Source organism: Lentinus tigrinus (assembly GCF_003813185.1).
Source record: "Lentinus tigrinus ALCF2SS1-7 unplaced genomic scaffold L226scaffold_2, whole genome shotgun sequence".
Lineage (NCBI taxonomy): Eukaryota > Fungi > Basidiomycota > Agaricomycetes > Polyporales > Polyporaceae > Lentinus > Lentinus tigrinus.
Genome location: NW_027137911.1, coordinates 808,944 through 822,189, shown reverse-complemented (window position 1 = coordinate 822,189; position 13,246 = coordinate 808,944). Strand labels below are relative to the sequence as shown.

At 56.2% G+C, this 13,246-nt stretch overlaps 6 protein-coding genes across 6 annotated transcripts; 2 read left to right on the top strand and 4 right to left on the bottom strand.

The window, feature by feature from the left end:
- Positions 1-275: 275 nt before the first annotated feature.
- Positions 276-2,706, bottom strand: L226DRAFT_542205 (glycoside hydrolase; the record flags this gene model as incomplete). The annotated part of the gene is made up of 7 exons (XM_067682114.1): positions 276-794; positions 848-917; positions 970-1,355; positions 1,409-1,851; positions 1,912-2,233; positions 2,285-2,397; positions 2,454-2,706. 7 exons carry the CDS (start codon positions 2,704-2,706, stop codon positions 276-278), a joined length of 2,106 nt encoding a protein of 701 aa, XP_067541510.1.
- Positions 2,707-2,959: 253 nt separating this feature from the next.
- Positions 2,960-5,369, top strand: L226DRAFT_529389 (uncharacterized protein). The gene is made up of 6 exons (XM_067679594.1): positions 2,960-3,472; positions 3,530-3,667; positions 3,713-4,332; positions 4,406-4,754; positions 4,807-4,941; positions 4,998-5,369. The coding sequence occupies exons 1-6, from the start codon at positions 3,077-3,079 to the stop codon at positions 5,274-5,276; spliced, it is 1,917 nt and encodes a 638-aa protein (XP_067541509.1). The 5' UTR covers positions 2,960-3,076; the 3' UTR covers positions 5,277-5,369.
- A 408-nt stretch (positions 5,370-5,777) lies between these two features.
- On the top strand, positions 5,778-7,994 carry L226DRAFT_452171 (uncharacterized protein; the record flags this gene model as incomplete). Its single annotated transcript, XM_067675047.1, has 7 exons — positions 5,778-5,843; positions 5,910-6,078; positions 6,136-6,393; positions 6,456-6,635; positions 6,688-7,724; positions 7,778-7,857; positions 7,910-7,994. 7 exons carry the CDS (start codon positions 5,778-5,780, stop codon positions 7,992-7,994), a joined length of 1,875 nt encoding a protein of 624 aa, XP_067541508.1.
- A 5-nt stretch (positions 7,995-7,999) lies between these two features.
- On the bottom strand, positions 8,000-9,675 carry L226DRAFT_529388 (uncharacterized protein). The gene is made up of 6 exons (XM_067679593.1): positions 9,569-9,675; positions 8,803-9,505; positions 8,662-8,745; positions 8,574-8,603; positions 8,392-8,511; positions 8,000-8,335 (listed from the first exon to the last, which is right to left on the bottom strand). Exons 2-6 carry the CDS (start codon positions 9,499-9,501, stop codon positions 8,288-8,290), a joined length of 981 nt encoding a protein of 326 aa, XP_067541507.1. The 5' UTR covers positions 9,502-9,505; positions 9,569-9,675; the 3' UTR covers positions 8,000-8,287.
- A 74-nt stretch (positions 9,676-9,749) lies between these two features.
- Positions 9,750-11,382, bottom strand: L226DRAFT_529387 (uncharacterized protein). Its single transcript, XM_067679592.1, has 6 exons — positions 11,337-11,382; positions 10,455-11,287; positions 10,326-10,400; positions 10,227-10,256; positions 10,044-10,163; positions 9,750-9,990 (listed from the first exon to the last, which is right to left on the bottom strand). Exons 2-6 carry the CDS (start codon positions 11,088-11,090, stop codon positions 9,946-9,948), a joined length of 906 nt encoding a protein of 301 aa, XP_067541506.1. The 5' UTR covers positions 11,091-11,287; positions 11,337-11,382; the 3' UTR covers positions 9,750-9,945.
- A 374-nt stretch (positions 11,383-11,756) lies between these two features.
- Positions 11,757-12,923, bottom strand: L226DRAFT_565756 (uncharacterized protein; the record flags this gene model as incomplete). The annotated part of the gene is made up of 5 exons (XM_067683830.1): positions 11,757-11,810; positions 11,858-11,977; positions 12,037-12,066; positions 12,122-12,205; positions 12,255-12,923. 5 exons carry the CDS (start codon positions 12,921-12,923, stop codon positions 11,757-11,759), a joined length of 957 nt encoding a protein of 318 aa, XP_067541505.1.
- Positions 12,924-13,246: the final 323 nt, after the last annotated feature.

Sequence of the window (13,246 nt, the reverse complement as noted above, 5' to 3'; positions counted from 1 at the left end):
CAAGTTGCCGGGACACCACACCTGTGCTCCTACTTTTCAGATTTCATCGACCACATGGTTAACGTTACTCAGTTCGTAAACCTGGTGCGTCCCAGAATTCAATATGTCATCTGGAAATCATCTAGAAACATGGCTCGATCCTCCTACGGACGCTCACATTCTTACACACAACCGTACGACATAGTCAGTGTACAGTAGCTTCTCCGCGATCGGGCCTCCGATTACATAGCCGTGTACCCTCCCTTCCACCCAAACCGACAGCAGTTGTTTCCTTCCTACTTCTTCGCCAACACGATCGCAGTGCGCGAAGGGATATACACCTGGATCGCATGCCGTCTCAGCCCACCGTCTTCCACTTCTTCAACGCTCCCAGTCGTACTCACCTGCGTCCAGTTCCTCCGCCCATTCCACTCCATCGGCGTAGTGAAGTACGACCCTCCTGGCACGACGTTCTCGAAGCCCCCAAAGCGCTTCTCGTCCGTGCTCAGGATAATCGTGTACTCTCCCGGCTGGTCGACACCGACGCGGTAGTCCGAGAACGAGTTGGTCGGGTGGAAGTTGAAGACGAACAGCAGCCCGGCGCGCTCGTACACGATGACCTTGTCGACCTCGTGCTTGAGCGAGACGTACGCCGGCTCGGCACTCAACCAATGGTACTTGTCCTCGGTGTGGTTCATGACCTTGTCAAACTCGTTGAGGTACCTGTACCGGAGGAGTTGGTCGTCGACGACGTTCCATTGCCGACGGGCGTATTGGAATGAGTTGCCGTTGCCTTCGCGAGGGAAGTCCAACCACTGCGTGTAAACGTGAGTACAACGCAAACTCTGCATAAAAAGTCAGTCATTACCTCGGGATGGCCGAACTCGTTACCTTCAAAGTTCAAGTAACCCTCACCACCGAGGGAATGCACGAGGAGGCTGCAGGTGGAGATGTCAGTCGATGGAGGACAGAGACAACTTCTAGACATACCGGATCATCTTGTGTAGTGCGATACCCCTTGCGATGATCGGCGTATACTCCGTCAAGTCCGACATGTTCGTGTACATCTCCTTGTCCATGAGCCAGAATGCGAGGGTCTTGTCGCCAACAAGGGCTTGATCATGGCTCTCCGCGTATGCAATGCTCTTCTCCCCGTAGCGCCGGTTCGTCAGCGTGTGGACGATGTTGCCCATTTCCCACTCGTCATCTTTCTTGTGTTTCAGCAGCTTGATCCACATGTCCGGGATGGCCATCGACAGACGGTAGTCGAACCCGACACCACCCTTCGAGACCGGGACGCAGAGGAGTGGCATTCCGGAGACGTCCTCCGCGATGGTGATGACGTTTGGATAGAGCGTGTGCATGGCGTCGTTCGCCTACGTATGGGTGGTCAGCGTAGCTTATAAGTGATGGAAGTTTATGCACGAACAAGCATGAGATAGACAATGGCCTCCAAATCGGCGGCGGGACCGAAGTACTCATGGTATCCGCCAGAGAACCCAGCGCCAATACCATGATGGTGGTACATCATACTCGTCACACCATCGAAGCGGAAGCCATCGAACTGGTACTCCTCCATCCAGAAGCGGAGGTTGGAGAGCAAGAAGCGAAGTACTTCGTGGTGCCCATAGTTGAACAAGCGACTGTCCCAGAGGTCATGACGTCCGCGGGCGCCTTCATGGAAGTACATGTGGTCCGTGCCGTCGAAGTTGTTGAGACCATCAAGCACGTTCTTGCATGCATGCGAGTGGACGATATCGAGGAGGACCGTGATGCCCATGCCGTGTGCGGTATCGATCAACTCCTTAAGCTCCTCAGGCGTGCCATAGCGAGAGCTGGCGGCAAAGAAGCTGGTCACTTGGTATCCAAAGGCTACAGTGATGCGTATTATCAGACATGTGTTGGGAATGAAGAAAATGGGGGGCCACTCACAAGCATAGTATGCGTGTTCCATGACTGCCATCAACTGGATGGTGTTGTAACCCAGATCACGGATACGAGGAAGGATGTCCCGAGTGAACTCCTTGTAGGTGCCCACACGGTGCTCGGTAGTCGATATACCGACGTGAGCTTCGTAGATACGGATGCCCTTCGGTTGAGGAGGGCGGGTGTTCTTGAACTTGTACACGTCTTCCGGAGGCGGGTTCCAGAACCGCGCATCGTAGACGGGGGAGACGGAGAGATCCTGTGTGACGCGTTTGATCCAAGCCGGAATTCGCTCGATGCGTTCGCCAGACTGGAGGATCATGGATATCTGCAGAACGTGTTAAACTCTACGTGTCTACCTGGGGCGCGCGCGGCGCACCTTGATCTTGGAGTCGTGCGGAATGGCGCACTTGCCGTCCTTGGGGGGGATGGTGATCTCCCATACGCCGTACTGGTCCCTGGTCATCGGGTGCGATATCCTGTTCCAACTGTCTAGCAATGACGCAGTTAAGTATCGCAGGAGCAAGACGCGAGAGTATCGTACTCACTGAAATCTCCAATCAAGACAGCCTCCTTCGCGTTCGGCGCCCACTCGCGGTAGGTCACCGTGCCATCCTGTGCGACATTGAGGCCGAACTTGAGGTATCCCTTCGTGAAGTTGTCGTATCCACCCTCGGTCTCGTCGATGGTGTCCTTCCACTTCCTGAAGAGGTCGTGACGATGGACGATATGGGGTACGTTGTTGTCAAGCCACGGGTCGGCAGCGAGGACGGCCTTCCCATCGAGCGGCAGGGTGGGCATGTTGCAGACGGCGACGATGGGGGGATCGAGAGGACGCGGGGCCCTGGAGAGAAGGTGGAGAGCAGCCAAGGAGCAGGCCCTGTGTTTTTGGCCTGTCTGGACCAATTACGGCGGCGACGCGTCTGTCCCCCAAGACGTCACCGGTCACGTGTGCGTACCTTCTGGGATCTCAGATCGTGCCCCGGACGCGGAGTTTATCCGGGGCATCCTCGCGTGAGACTTGCGCGACACAGCGCTGGCTTGCGTGCGGGGACGCGACGCTCGTCGCTCTCCTTTCGTCTTTCTCTCCCACCACCACCGCCCCCTGCTCTCGACGCGCGAATCCTCGGTCTATGCGCGCGAGCTGTAGCTGAATCCCCGCACTTCACCCATGTCTGCCCGACCCCCGCCGCCAGCATCGAATGCGAACACGTACCACGTCGTGCTCACAAGGGTTGCCGCAATCGGTGTCCTGCTCGGCCTTTCTCTCGTCACTTGGGCATACAGACGCGCTTTAGAGCCGCAGTATGGCACCGCACCCGCTTCTCTGCATCTGGGCAAAGTCATCTGGTCGGCCTCCATCCTCGGCAGCTTCGCACCAACCGTGCCAGTAGGACATGCAACTCTCGGGCTCGCGTTCTTACTATATGCTATGCCGTCCGCGACGTACTTCGTTGCTGCACATACAGCAAGAATAGGTGACCCGATATGGGGACCCGTCGCGACCCATCTCATCGTCCTGCTACCCGTGCTGTCTCTCGGCGTAGCCCTTGTCAAGGCGTTGCAGGTCTGTCCCGTCGCATTCGTTTTGCCGCACTGTTTTTACACCTCGGGCATGCTATAGAATGCTCCGTACAACAAGGAAGACACGTCTGCTCCGCAGTCCAGCATGATACTGCCTGTATGCGCGACAGCACTCAACTCATTACAAGGTCTCTGGCCCTCAATCTCATACATTGCCACCCTTTCCGACACCCAGATCGTGAGTCCACGCGACCTTAGTTGATGCAAACACTCATGGTCACAGTTCCTTCAAGCGGGTACCGCTGTCGCCTCGTTTTGGACCATCGCACCCTTCCTGCCCAATGTCACCCCGCCACCTATTGCCAAACCGCTCACTGCCGCTCCTGCCACACCAGAGCCCAAGGGAAAGCAGAAAAAGGGGACTCCCAAGAAATCTGAGCCCGCAACCCCACCGCCAAAGATCGCGAAACACAACGTCCCTGCCCCTGGAGGATTGAGCAAGATCCGGATCGCGCTCCTTCCTGTCCTGCCCTTCTTGACAGTGACATCCGTTTTGCGACCACCGACCTTGCCTCACCCGTTACCTGAACCTTACAATCACCCTTCACATCATTTGCGCATCCTGTCCTCTGTAGATTCTGCCTACTCTGGTGTCGTAGTCGTCGGTGAAACGACAGCCGCGGATCCCAACGTGCCCGGCAACATCGACCACCTGCGCTATCTCAGGGCTGGCCATTCCCTCCTGGGCGGTGTCTGGGTCGGTCCAAAGGCTCAGGCATGGGATCCCGAACTTCTGTTGGAAGATGAGGCCGGCCAAAAGCTCGGAGACACCATCTATAGCGCATTCGTCGTGCAAGAAGCCGCTCTACTGGCGAAGAAGCAGCCTAAGAATGCGCTTATCATGTGCGTACCGAATTCAGCAGCGATGATCTCATCTGTAGGTTCTAGGATAAACCAACCTGACGATCTGCGACAGTGGTCTCGGTACAGGGATCGCTGCGACCTCTTTCATTCGACACGGGATTGATACCACCTTGGTCGAGATCGACCCATCCGTCTATGATGCGGCGAAACGATTCTTCGGGCTTCCTGCGCCTCCTCCGGAAAGGCTGGTCTTACAGGATGCGAAGACCTGGGTCCACAATCGCAGTGTGACGCTGCATCGCAGCTCGGAAGCGGGGGACGCCTCAAGCGCTACTGCGGAACTGTTTGATGTTGTCGTCCACGATTGCTTCTCCGGCGGAAGTGTTCCGGCGCACCTGTATACCCAGTCATTCTGGAGAGACTTGAAGGAGATCGTGACGCCTGACGCCGTCGTTGCAGTAGTGAGTCCGGAATTCGTCGACAGCAATGCTGATTGTCTAACGCGCCAGGCAGAACTTCGCCGGAGCCTTGAACTCGAAATCCGCAAAAGCGATCATCCTCACACTTCGGTCTGTCTTCCCACAATGTCGCGCGTTTTACGATGCTCTGGAGACACATGATGACGTTAACAATGAGTTTGTGAACTGGGTGCGTCCATACGAGGCTGTGGCATGGGCCACCTTCTAACTCGTCATTCTCCATAGGTCTTCTTCTGCACGCCGTCGACGAATGCCCTTGAGTTCCGCCAAGCCACACAGTCCGACTTCCTCGGGTCCTACCTCCGCCGGCACGTCCTCACTAGCCTGGGCGAGCACGAAGGAGATATCTCGACCGTCGGTGATGATATTGCGGAAGACAAGCGCGAGCAATACATCTTGAAGGACTTGGTCAACCCATTGGCAGACTGGCAGGAAAAGGAAGCTATCAAGCATTGGAAGATCATGCGGGGTGTCTTGCCCGACGTGGTTTGGGAGACTTATTGATGGATCTAGTGTATTTGTAACCCGCATTGTCTTCCCTTGTCTGAGTCTCCTTTGTTTGTCTCAGCCCTATACTATATACTGTTACCACTGGCTAGCAGGATGATCACGTGGGAGACGCGTCCTTGTGCGGTGCGCGTTATCCGCAATGGACCGCCTCCGATTCTGAAGTTCCGGCTTTCGACTCCGAGCCTCGCGAGTCTCGTCCCCACCAGCTGGTCCGCGCTACGTACAAAGAACGGGGAACGTAAAACATCCTTCACGGCATCCACGATGTCGTCTCCACGACCGGCCTCTGTCTCCAACTCTCCTGGACGACCGTCCCCGCTCTCGCGCCCGCACTGGCCGTGGTCGACGTATACGCACCGGTCATCGTCATCGTCTCTTTCTATTCACTCTTCTACCAGCAGCTCTGCACAAAGCGCACTGACCTGGGAGTCCAGAGCGTCCACCGCTCCGAGCACTGTCCTACTGTCTGCTAATCCCGGAGGCATATCTACACGGATGGCGGGTGTAAGCAGCCACAACGCGATGGCTGAGGATACTACGACCAGGCAATGGAATTTCCATGTGAGTGGCACTCCGTGTTGGAATACGCAGGCAGCGGGCTCAATGTTACCGTTACTGCGCGTATAGGCCTTTGAGTGGGTTGTGCGCGATGTGAGTAGGCTGAAGGACCACATTGAAGGAACATCCGCGCCTGTGGGGGAGGGAGAGGCACCTCTGGAAGAAATCGACGACGACGAGTTTGAGGTGCTCAGAGAGTCACCAGAACTTGTAGACGGCAAGTTCAAGCTCGAGATATGTATGTCCTTCCATCTGGTCTGCGACGAGGATGACAATGACCGTGCTACTACTGTAGCGAAGACCACATTGAGTGACCCCGATAGTTCTTCTGCCCCTCCCACGCCCATCATCCGCACCCAACCTCCGACGCTTTCGGTGTACATCACGTCTATGGCGATTGACTTCGCGCACACTGACTACGAAACCTGCGCATCGATGTTCGCAGCCATTAAGTGCCAGGACGACCAAGTTGGTGAGCGTGGGGCGCGCACTGAATGGGCTTGGGAGCACTGGCAGAACAACTTCGTGTTCCGTCAGGGCAGCGAGGTCTGGGGTAGGTGGTACGTTGGAATGCAGCGGTGTGATGCTGATGGTCGAGGCACTGTTGCGTTATAGAATGTCCCCTTCCACCTCTATCCGTCCTCCTTGAGAACCCGAGGATCAAGGAGACAGACTCGTTCGTCATTTGCGTGCAAATGCACTCTCCGGTAGGGCCGTTCTACCCACAGCAGCCTTCGGCGTACTACGTACCTAGAGACTTACTCGAGGGCCTCGAGGCATCCCTCGATAATCCCAGTGAGTCTACGTCGTGAAGTTCCTGGGAAGTGTATCACTCATCTCCACATAGATACCGGCGACGTCCAGTTCGTCTGCCTCGAACGCACAACTCAGCAGGACCACGATTCCTCGAATTGTCTTACAGCCACAACGCCCACCAGCCCCCGCTCCTCGTCTTCGTCCCAATCTCTATCACCCCCGCAGACACTCGCCCGCAAGCGCATCATCTATGCGCATTCCGATATCCTAATCAGACGGTCAGATTACTTTGCCACCATGCTGAGCTCGTCCTTCGTCGAGAACGGCAGCACTCTTCTCCACGGCGAACGTAAAGTCTACACGATTGTTGTGGAAGAAGCCGACTTCGCAACCATCTACTGGCTGCTCAAGTGGGTCTACGCAAACTGGCTCCACTTCCGCAAGGACGACGACCCCAGGCAGGCTGTTGACGGAATCGGTGCAGGCTGGAGCGCACGCGACTTCTGCTCGCCCGGCGTTGCTGACGAGTGGGGATGGAAGGTCTTCCAGAAGGGTGGCTCGTCAGACGGTCACGGCGGTGGCATCAGCGACGCGCGGAGCGTTACTAGCGGAGCGAGTGGCAGGTCTACTGGTGAGAGCCCTCGCGAGAAGCCGAAGGCAGGTCCTTCGACTACATCCGCGATGCGAAGCAGCGGTGCCACTCCGCCCAAGACGCAGCCGTCTTCCTCGAACCGGCCGCCCACTACACCTCGTCGTCCATCGCACGCGCCTTCCTCTGGGAATACGACTGGGCTGACTATCCCGATGCCTGCCCCGACGTCTCCGTCCGCCTCGCGCGGCACGAAGGCCGTCCCGGTACCGCTTTCGCCATCTGCGCCGCACTACCCTCATAGCTCTCACAAGCAGCGCGCTCGGTCGTCGATATCCAGCGCAGATCCGCACATGCATCCTACGCCTCCGCCACAACCTGCGTCTGCTTTGTCGATGTACCAGATCGCACACCGGTATGCGATGCCGGGCCTTGGTGCGCTTGCGCTGGAGCATATCGTTTCGACGATCACGCCACAGTCTAGCTTCGCGGTGCTACTTGCCTCGTCGACGTGGGAAGAGCTGCATTCGCTCATCGAGGTGCGTTCTCTCGCTCCTCATTTTGATTTATAGTTGTGACGAATTTCTCGCAGGACTACGTGGTGGACAAGTGGGACGAAGTCTCTGTGTCCGATGAATTCGAGCAGTGCTGCCAGGAAGTGGCGAGCGGAGAGTACGTGGGTTGTTCAAGGTCTCCCCGGGCGTTACTGACAGAATACTTGCAGATGGGGACCTGAAGGTGGGAAGACCTTAATGGCCCTCTTCAGGCGACTACGGTCTCCGAGCGCCATGGGTTACGTGCGAAACTAGAGGCGAAGACATGGACTGCAGTTTGAATATGCATTTATATACCGTCAGTGAGCATCAATTGTATGAACACTCAGGTTGGGCCAAGGATAGGATACATCAATGGATACTCATGTTCAGGCTAATCTTTCGTACATCCGCCCGAGGCAACATTCCATCGTCACGTCCCAGTCCATGCTGGCTGTTTGTATGGACTTTCAGGGGGCATGATGGTGTGTACGGTTCTCTCACATTCCACGAATTATGCATCATGCATACGTCAGGATCGCCCGCTCTCGATATCTCCGCAACTCGTCTCACCAGCACCTCCCGTCGGGATAGTCGAAAATCCCGGTCCTGCCGTTCTGTGTCGCCCATGCTTGAACGAGCACTTTTCGAATCAGTCACGAAAGCGACGCACCTTGTCCTCACAAATCGTGGGTCGGTCATAATGCACACCGCGTATGGTGGCTGGCGAGGTGTTGCACATCTTGTCCCAATTGTCGCCATTATGAAGGTTCATCAATCGGGCCTCGAAACGCTGAGAACGCATAGTGGGTAAGCTCTTCTTAGTCCATATCTATAGCGCAGTATGGAGCTGACCCTCATACCACTCCGACCCGGAGTGCACCCCTAGTAGTATCAGGACCTGAGTAATCAAAGTGAACGGTAGATGAGGTCAGTTACACACCTTATCCTCCATGCGATCCCAGTAGGTCATGCACTGCGATTCATTTGTATCCACAAACCAGGTGGCCCAAACATGTTGATGGTCCTGGAGAGAAGATGGTGACGCCCCGGCTTCCGAGAGATGCAGGAATGTCAGACTCACATGAGCCTCGCATTTGTCCGGTTTGTCGTACCACCGGCCTTCGATCTGTATAGGCATGTCCTCGCACACCTCTCGCCAGTTGAGATCTCCAGGAATATCCAGGAGGTTGGCGCTGTAGGACTGAACCCCGTACCCGTCGCAACCTCTGTTCTTCCAAGGCCCGTTCCAATGGACGCCCTGCCGCCTACGTTCGACCTCCTTCCGGTGGCGCTCTTCCTCCTGTCGTTCGCGCTCCCACTGCTGCTTCTCATTCGCCCACCGCTTGCGTTCCTCTTGTCGGTCGTGCTCCCACTGCTCGCGTTCTTGCTCGTAGGCTTTGCGCTGTTCCTCGAAATTTCGCGAAGCTTCCCAGCGCTCTTGCTCGAGTTTCGCGAGCTGTGCCTTGCGCCGAGCGACCTCGATCCTGTGGTCATATCGCTCTCGCTGCCACTGCCAATGGATCTCTCTCTTCTCCGATGCAGAGATGTCGTCAACCATGGTGGGAATATATCCCAGGGTCTGCACCATGAAGAGCACGACGAGGACCACAAGGAAGATCAAGGTCTTCCAGGAAGTACCATCGTGGCCAGATGGCTTGGCCTGGGATGTGCCGAGCAGAGGTGTGGTTTCACCACCGTGGTACTGTCTGTGTTGATAGTAGGGTCCGGACTGGGGTGGCGACCTCGTCGCGTAGTAGTAAGGTGGAGGTGGAGTATTCATGGTTCTGCGATCCAAATCGAGCCCATCATGAGCAATCACACCAGTGTAAACGATGCCGTGCACATGCCTCTGAGCACTAGTGCAGACCGATTGGACGAGTGTACAGGTCGAGAGGGAACGCGGACGGTTGACCTGTTACAACATGGGGGCAAGATGCACGCAGTTGAACCAGCGTGCTCCCAGGGTTGTAAGTAACTTGTACTCGTACTCGTGGAAGGCGCCACATAACCGAGCACGTGACCACTCTTTACCGGCAAACATGGGATAACAAGATATTCTATCGTACAACTGGCACTAGACGACAATTCTCGGACTTGACAACCATTGTGCGCCCGTAGACAAGCGAATGAAGTACTATTCCGAACTGTAACCTGCGCATCCTCCACAGGACCCAAAGTCGCACCAGCGGCGATGCCAGGTGAGACACTAGTCTCCAGGACACGTTCAATGACAGCTGGAGTCGGGGTAGTCCCAGATACCCGTGCGGCCCTTATCCTGCAATGACAGACCTGTTTCCAAGTATGTACTGCTACATGACTCACCTCGTCGATGCAGACTGTGGGTCTGTCATAATGTACACCAAGGATGTTGGCAGGTGTGGTACTGCACATCTTATCCCAATCGTCTCCCTTGTGAAGATTCATGAGACGGGCCCTATAGCGCTGAAGTGTAACGATTATATGAGTATTTCCGCCCCTTCGAACCACGATCCAGAGACGGTTCACCTTCATCCCACTTTGGCCGGCGCTGCAGCCCTAGAAGCCGAGCTCAGGCGTTCAGTCACTGGCAAACGTTTATAGCCGCGAAGACGCAGGCTTACTCACCATGTAGTGGATCCGATCCCAGTATAAGGCGCATCCAGGTTCGCCGATCATCCAAGTTCCCCAGACGTGCGTTTCCTAGAACGGCCAGATCAACACACGAACCGGAAGAGAGGTCAGAGACACACTCACATCGCGTTCGCACTTGTCCGGCTTGTCGAACCATCTACCTTCGATCTGTATAGGCATGTCCATACAGACATCGAGCCAGTTCAGATCGTCAGGGATGTCGAACAGGTGAGCACTGTATGCCTGAATCCCAGATGAATAGCACCCCTTGTTCTTCCAAGGCTCCGACCACCACACTCCCTGTCGCCTATGCTCGACCTCCTTCCGGTACTGTTCCTCCTCCTCCCGGCGGCGGGTCCATTCCTCCTCATCACGGGCCCATTTCTCCCGATCGGCAGCCTCCTGTCGTCGCCACTTGTCGCGTTCGTGGCTCTCCTTGACCCACCAGTCCCGGCGTTCGGCCTCAACCTCCTGCTTCCACGCCTCGCGCTCCTGATTGACTGTGCGCCACCACTCCAAGCGCTCTGCCTCGACTTGCTTCTTCCACCTCGCGCGGTCGTCCTCCCGCATCTCGCGCTCCATCTGCCAAAGCCGAAGCTCTTGTCGGCGTTCACCTCGTTCGCGTATCCACCGTATCACCTCTATCTTGTGCTCGTCCTTCTCGCGCTTCCATTGCTGGCGCATCATTGCCTTCTCGGAGGCTGAGACGTCGTCGGCAAGGGTAGGAACCAGGCCGGAGTTCTGGGCGACGATGAGCATGAGAAGCAGGAAGGCGAATGTGACGGCCAAGGACAAGCGGATAATATGGTGGTCCTGGCGCACGGAGCACTTTGTGCAACCATCGCCATTGAGAGGCGTCGTCTCATCAGCGGTACGTGGTCCTACCAGACCGCGCCGGGATGGAGGAGTATATGCTCCGTATGATGGACGTAGGGGTCTCGTCATATTGATGGAGTCTGCGATGCGATGATGAGCGAGCAATAAAGTCGAGCTGAATGTACTCACCTGTCAGTAGTCATCGAGTATCTCCGATCGTTCTTGTCGTAGTGGGAGTGAAGGACAAGGAGGCCTCGCATGGAGGAACCCCTGGCAGGCTTGCACGACCTACCGCAGCAACCGTTCGTGAACAGGGCGCTCGGTTGGGGCCGACCGAGAAGTTGAGCGTTGCATCTGTTACGTACCGAATAGTATTCGGACGAGGCCTTTTGCTTCCTCTTAGTTCGCTCGCGTGCAGATGGAGAACTCTGCCAAGAGAATGAACAATCAGATACATATTCGATTATTGCGACACACGGGTTCCGGTGACTCTGATTGGCAGGTGTATCGAGGCAAGGAAGGGGGGAAACAGAACAGGATTACTTCTTCGAACGCTGGTCGGGAGCCGACACGGAGGAATTGAGACAAGAAACTATGTGCGCACTGCGCTCAACACCCCCTCTGAGGGACATCCCATATCCCGACCATGCCATGGAGACCTCCCTGCGTGCTGTGTGAGTTATGCTCGAGAAAGGGCGTAGTGGACGTACCCGATTGTCGCAGGTGGTCGGATGGCCGAAGTCGCGACCGCCAATTTGAGCGGGAGTAGTCTTACACATATTCTCCCAATCATCGCCATGGTTGATACCCCAGAGGCGAGCCTGGTATCTCTGCACATAAACTGATTTTCAGACATTGACGAGGGCAAGCCGCTGCGGAGAACACTCACTCCGAATCCTGGCTTGCCTGGTGTGCACTCCTGTAAAAGAGAGGAAGTCAGCTATCATGTGTCCCGGCATGCACAGCGAGCATACCTTGTAGTGAATCGTATCCCAGTATGGGACGCAACTAGGCTCACTCCAATTGACGAGCCACCACGCTTGTACCTCTCCGCGATCCTGAACGATTGTTAGCCTTTGCGAGATCATGCTGCTAGAAGAAACTCACATTGCGCTCACAGCCATTCGGACGATCAACGGGACGACCTTGTATCGTGATCGGCATATCATTGCAAACTTCGAGCCAGTTGAGGTCGGACGGGATGTCCTTCAGAATGGCGCGGTAGACCCGAGTGCGATAGGTACTGCAGTGCGGGTCGCCAATAGGCGGGGTCCAGTAGACACCCTGCCGCATACGCTCAACTTCCTTGCGGTGTCGCTCCTCGTTCCTGCGTTCCTCCTCCCACTTTCGCCTCTCCTCTTGCCACTCCGCGCGCTCGTCCTCCCACTGGTGCACCTCCTGTTCGTGCAATTGGCGCTCTCTAGCCCATTCGTCGACGCGGATGCCATGGGCCTTGATCTCAGTTTTCCACTCGCGATGCTTGGCACGTTTAACGGAAGCGGAGACGTTGTCCAAAGGGCACGATAGAAGGCTGAGGTTCTGAAGGATGAATATGACCAAGAGGACGGATCCGAGTACCACGCAGAGACGACGGAGGTTTCGGCGTCGCTTCGACACGCGCTTTGAGAGGAGAGGTAAGTCCTCACGGATGTTGAACGAGGAGGCGGGTGCGGCGTTCCTTGTAGTACTGGAAGAACCAGGAGGCGTGCAGGCCTCACGGTAGCTCGGAGGGTCCTTGCAATTGGAAGCCACGGACGGAGCGTAGTAAGAGTTCATGTTGGTTTTGCGCTGGGTGTAGTGAAAGACGGGGGATGGGGGATATCTGGCAACGGGTATTAAATACCAGTGAGTGCTACCGCAGTGCAGCCCCGGGCCAGGAGACCGAGAAGCGCTGCAAGAAGCTCAAGGTTTGGACAGGTTGGAGACATCTGGGTTGGCATGGGCAGGACCTTCAGCTGCCGCACTGGTACTACTTATCCCTCTGCTGTCCCTGCAATCGCGCTGGTGAATGCGCCCGTCTTCCGTGCTCGCCGAGTGGGAACACGAGGAGAACAAGGCGGAGGACAAGGTGCGATAGCGCTGGTCGCGGCCCGTCGGGA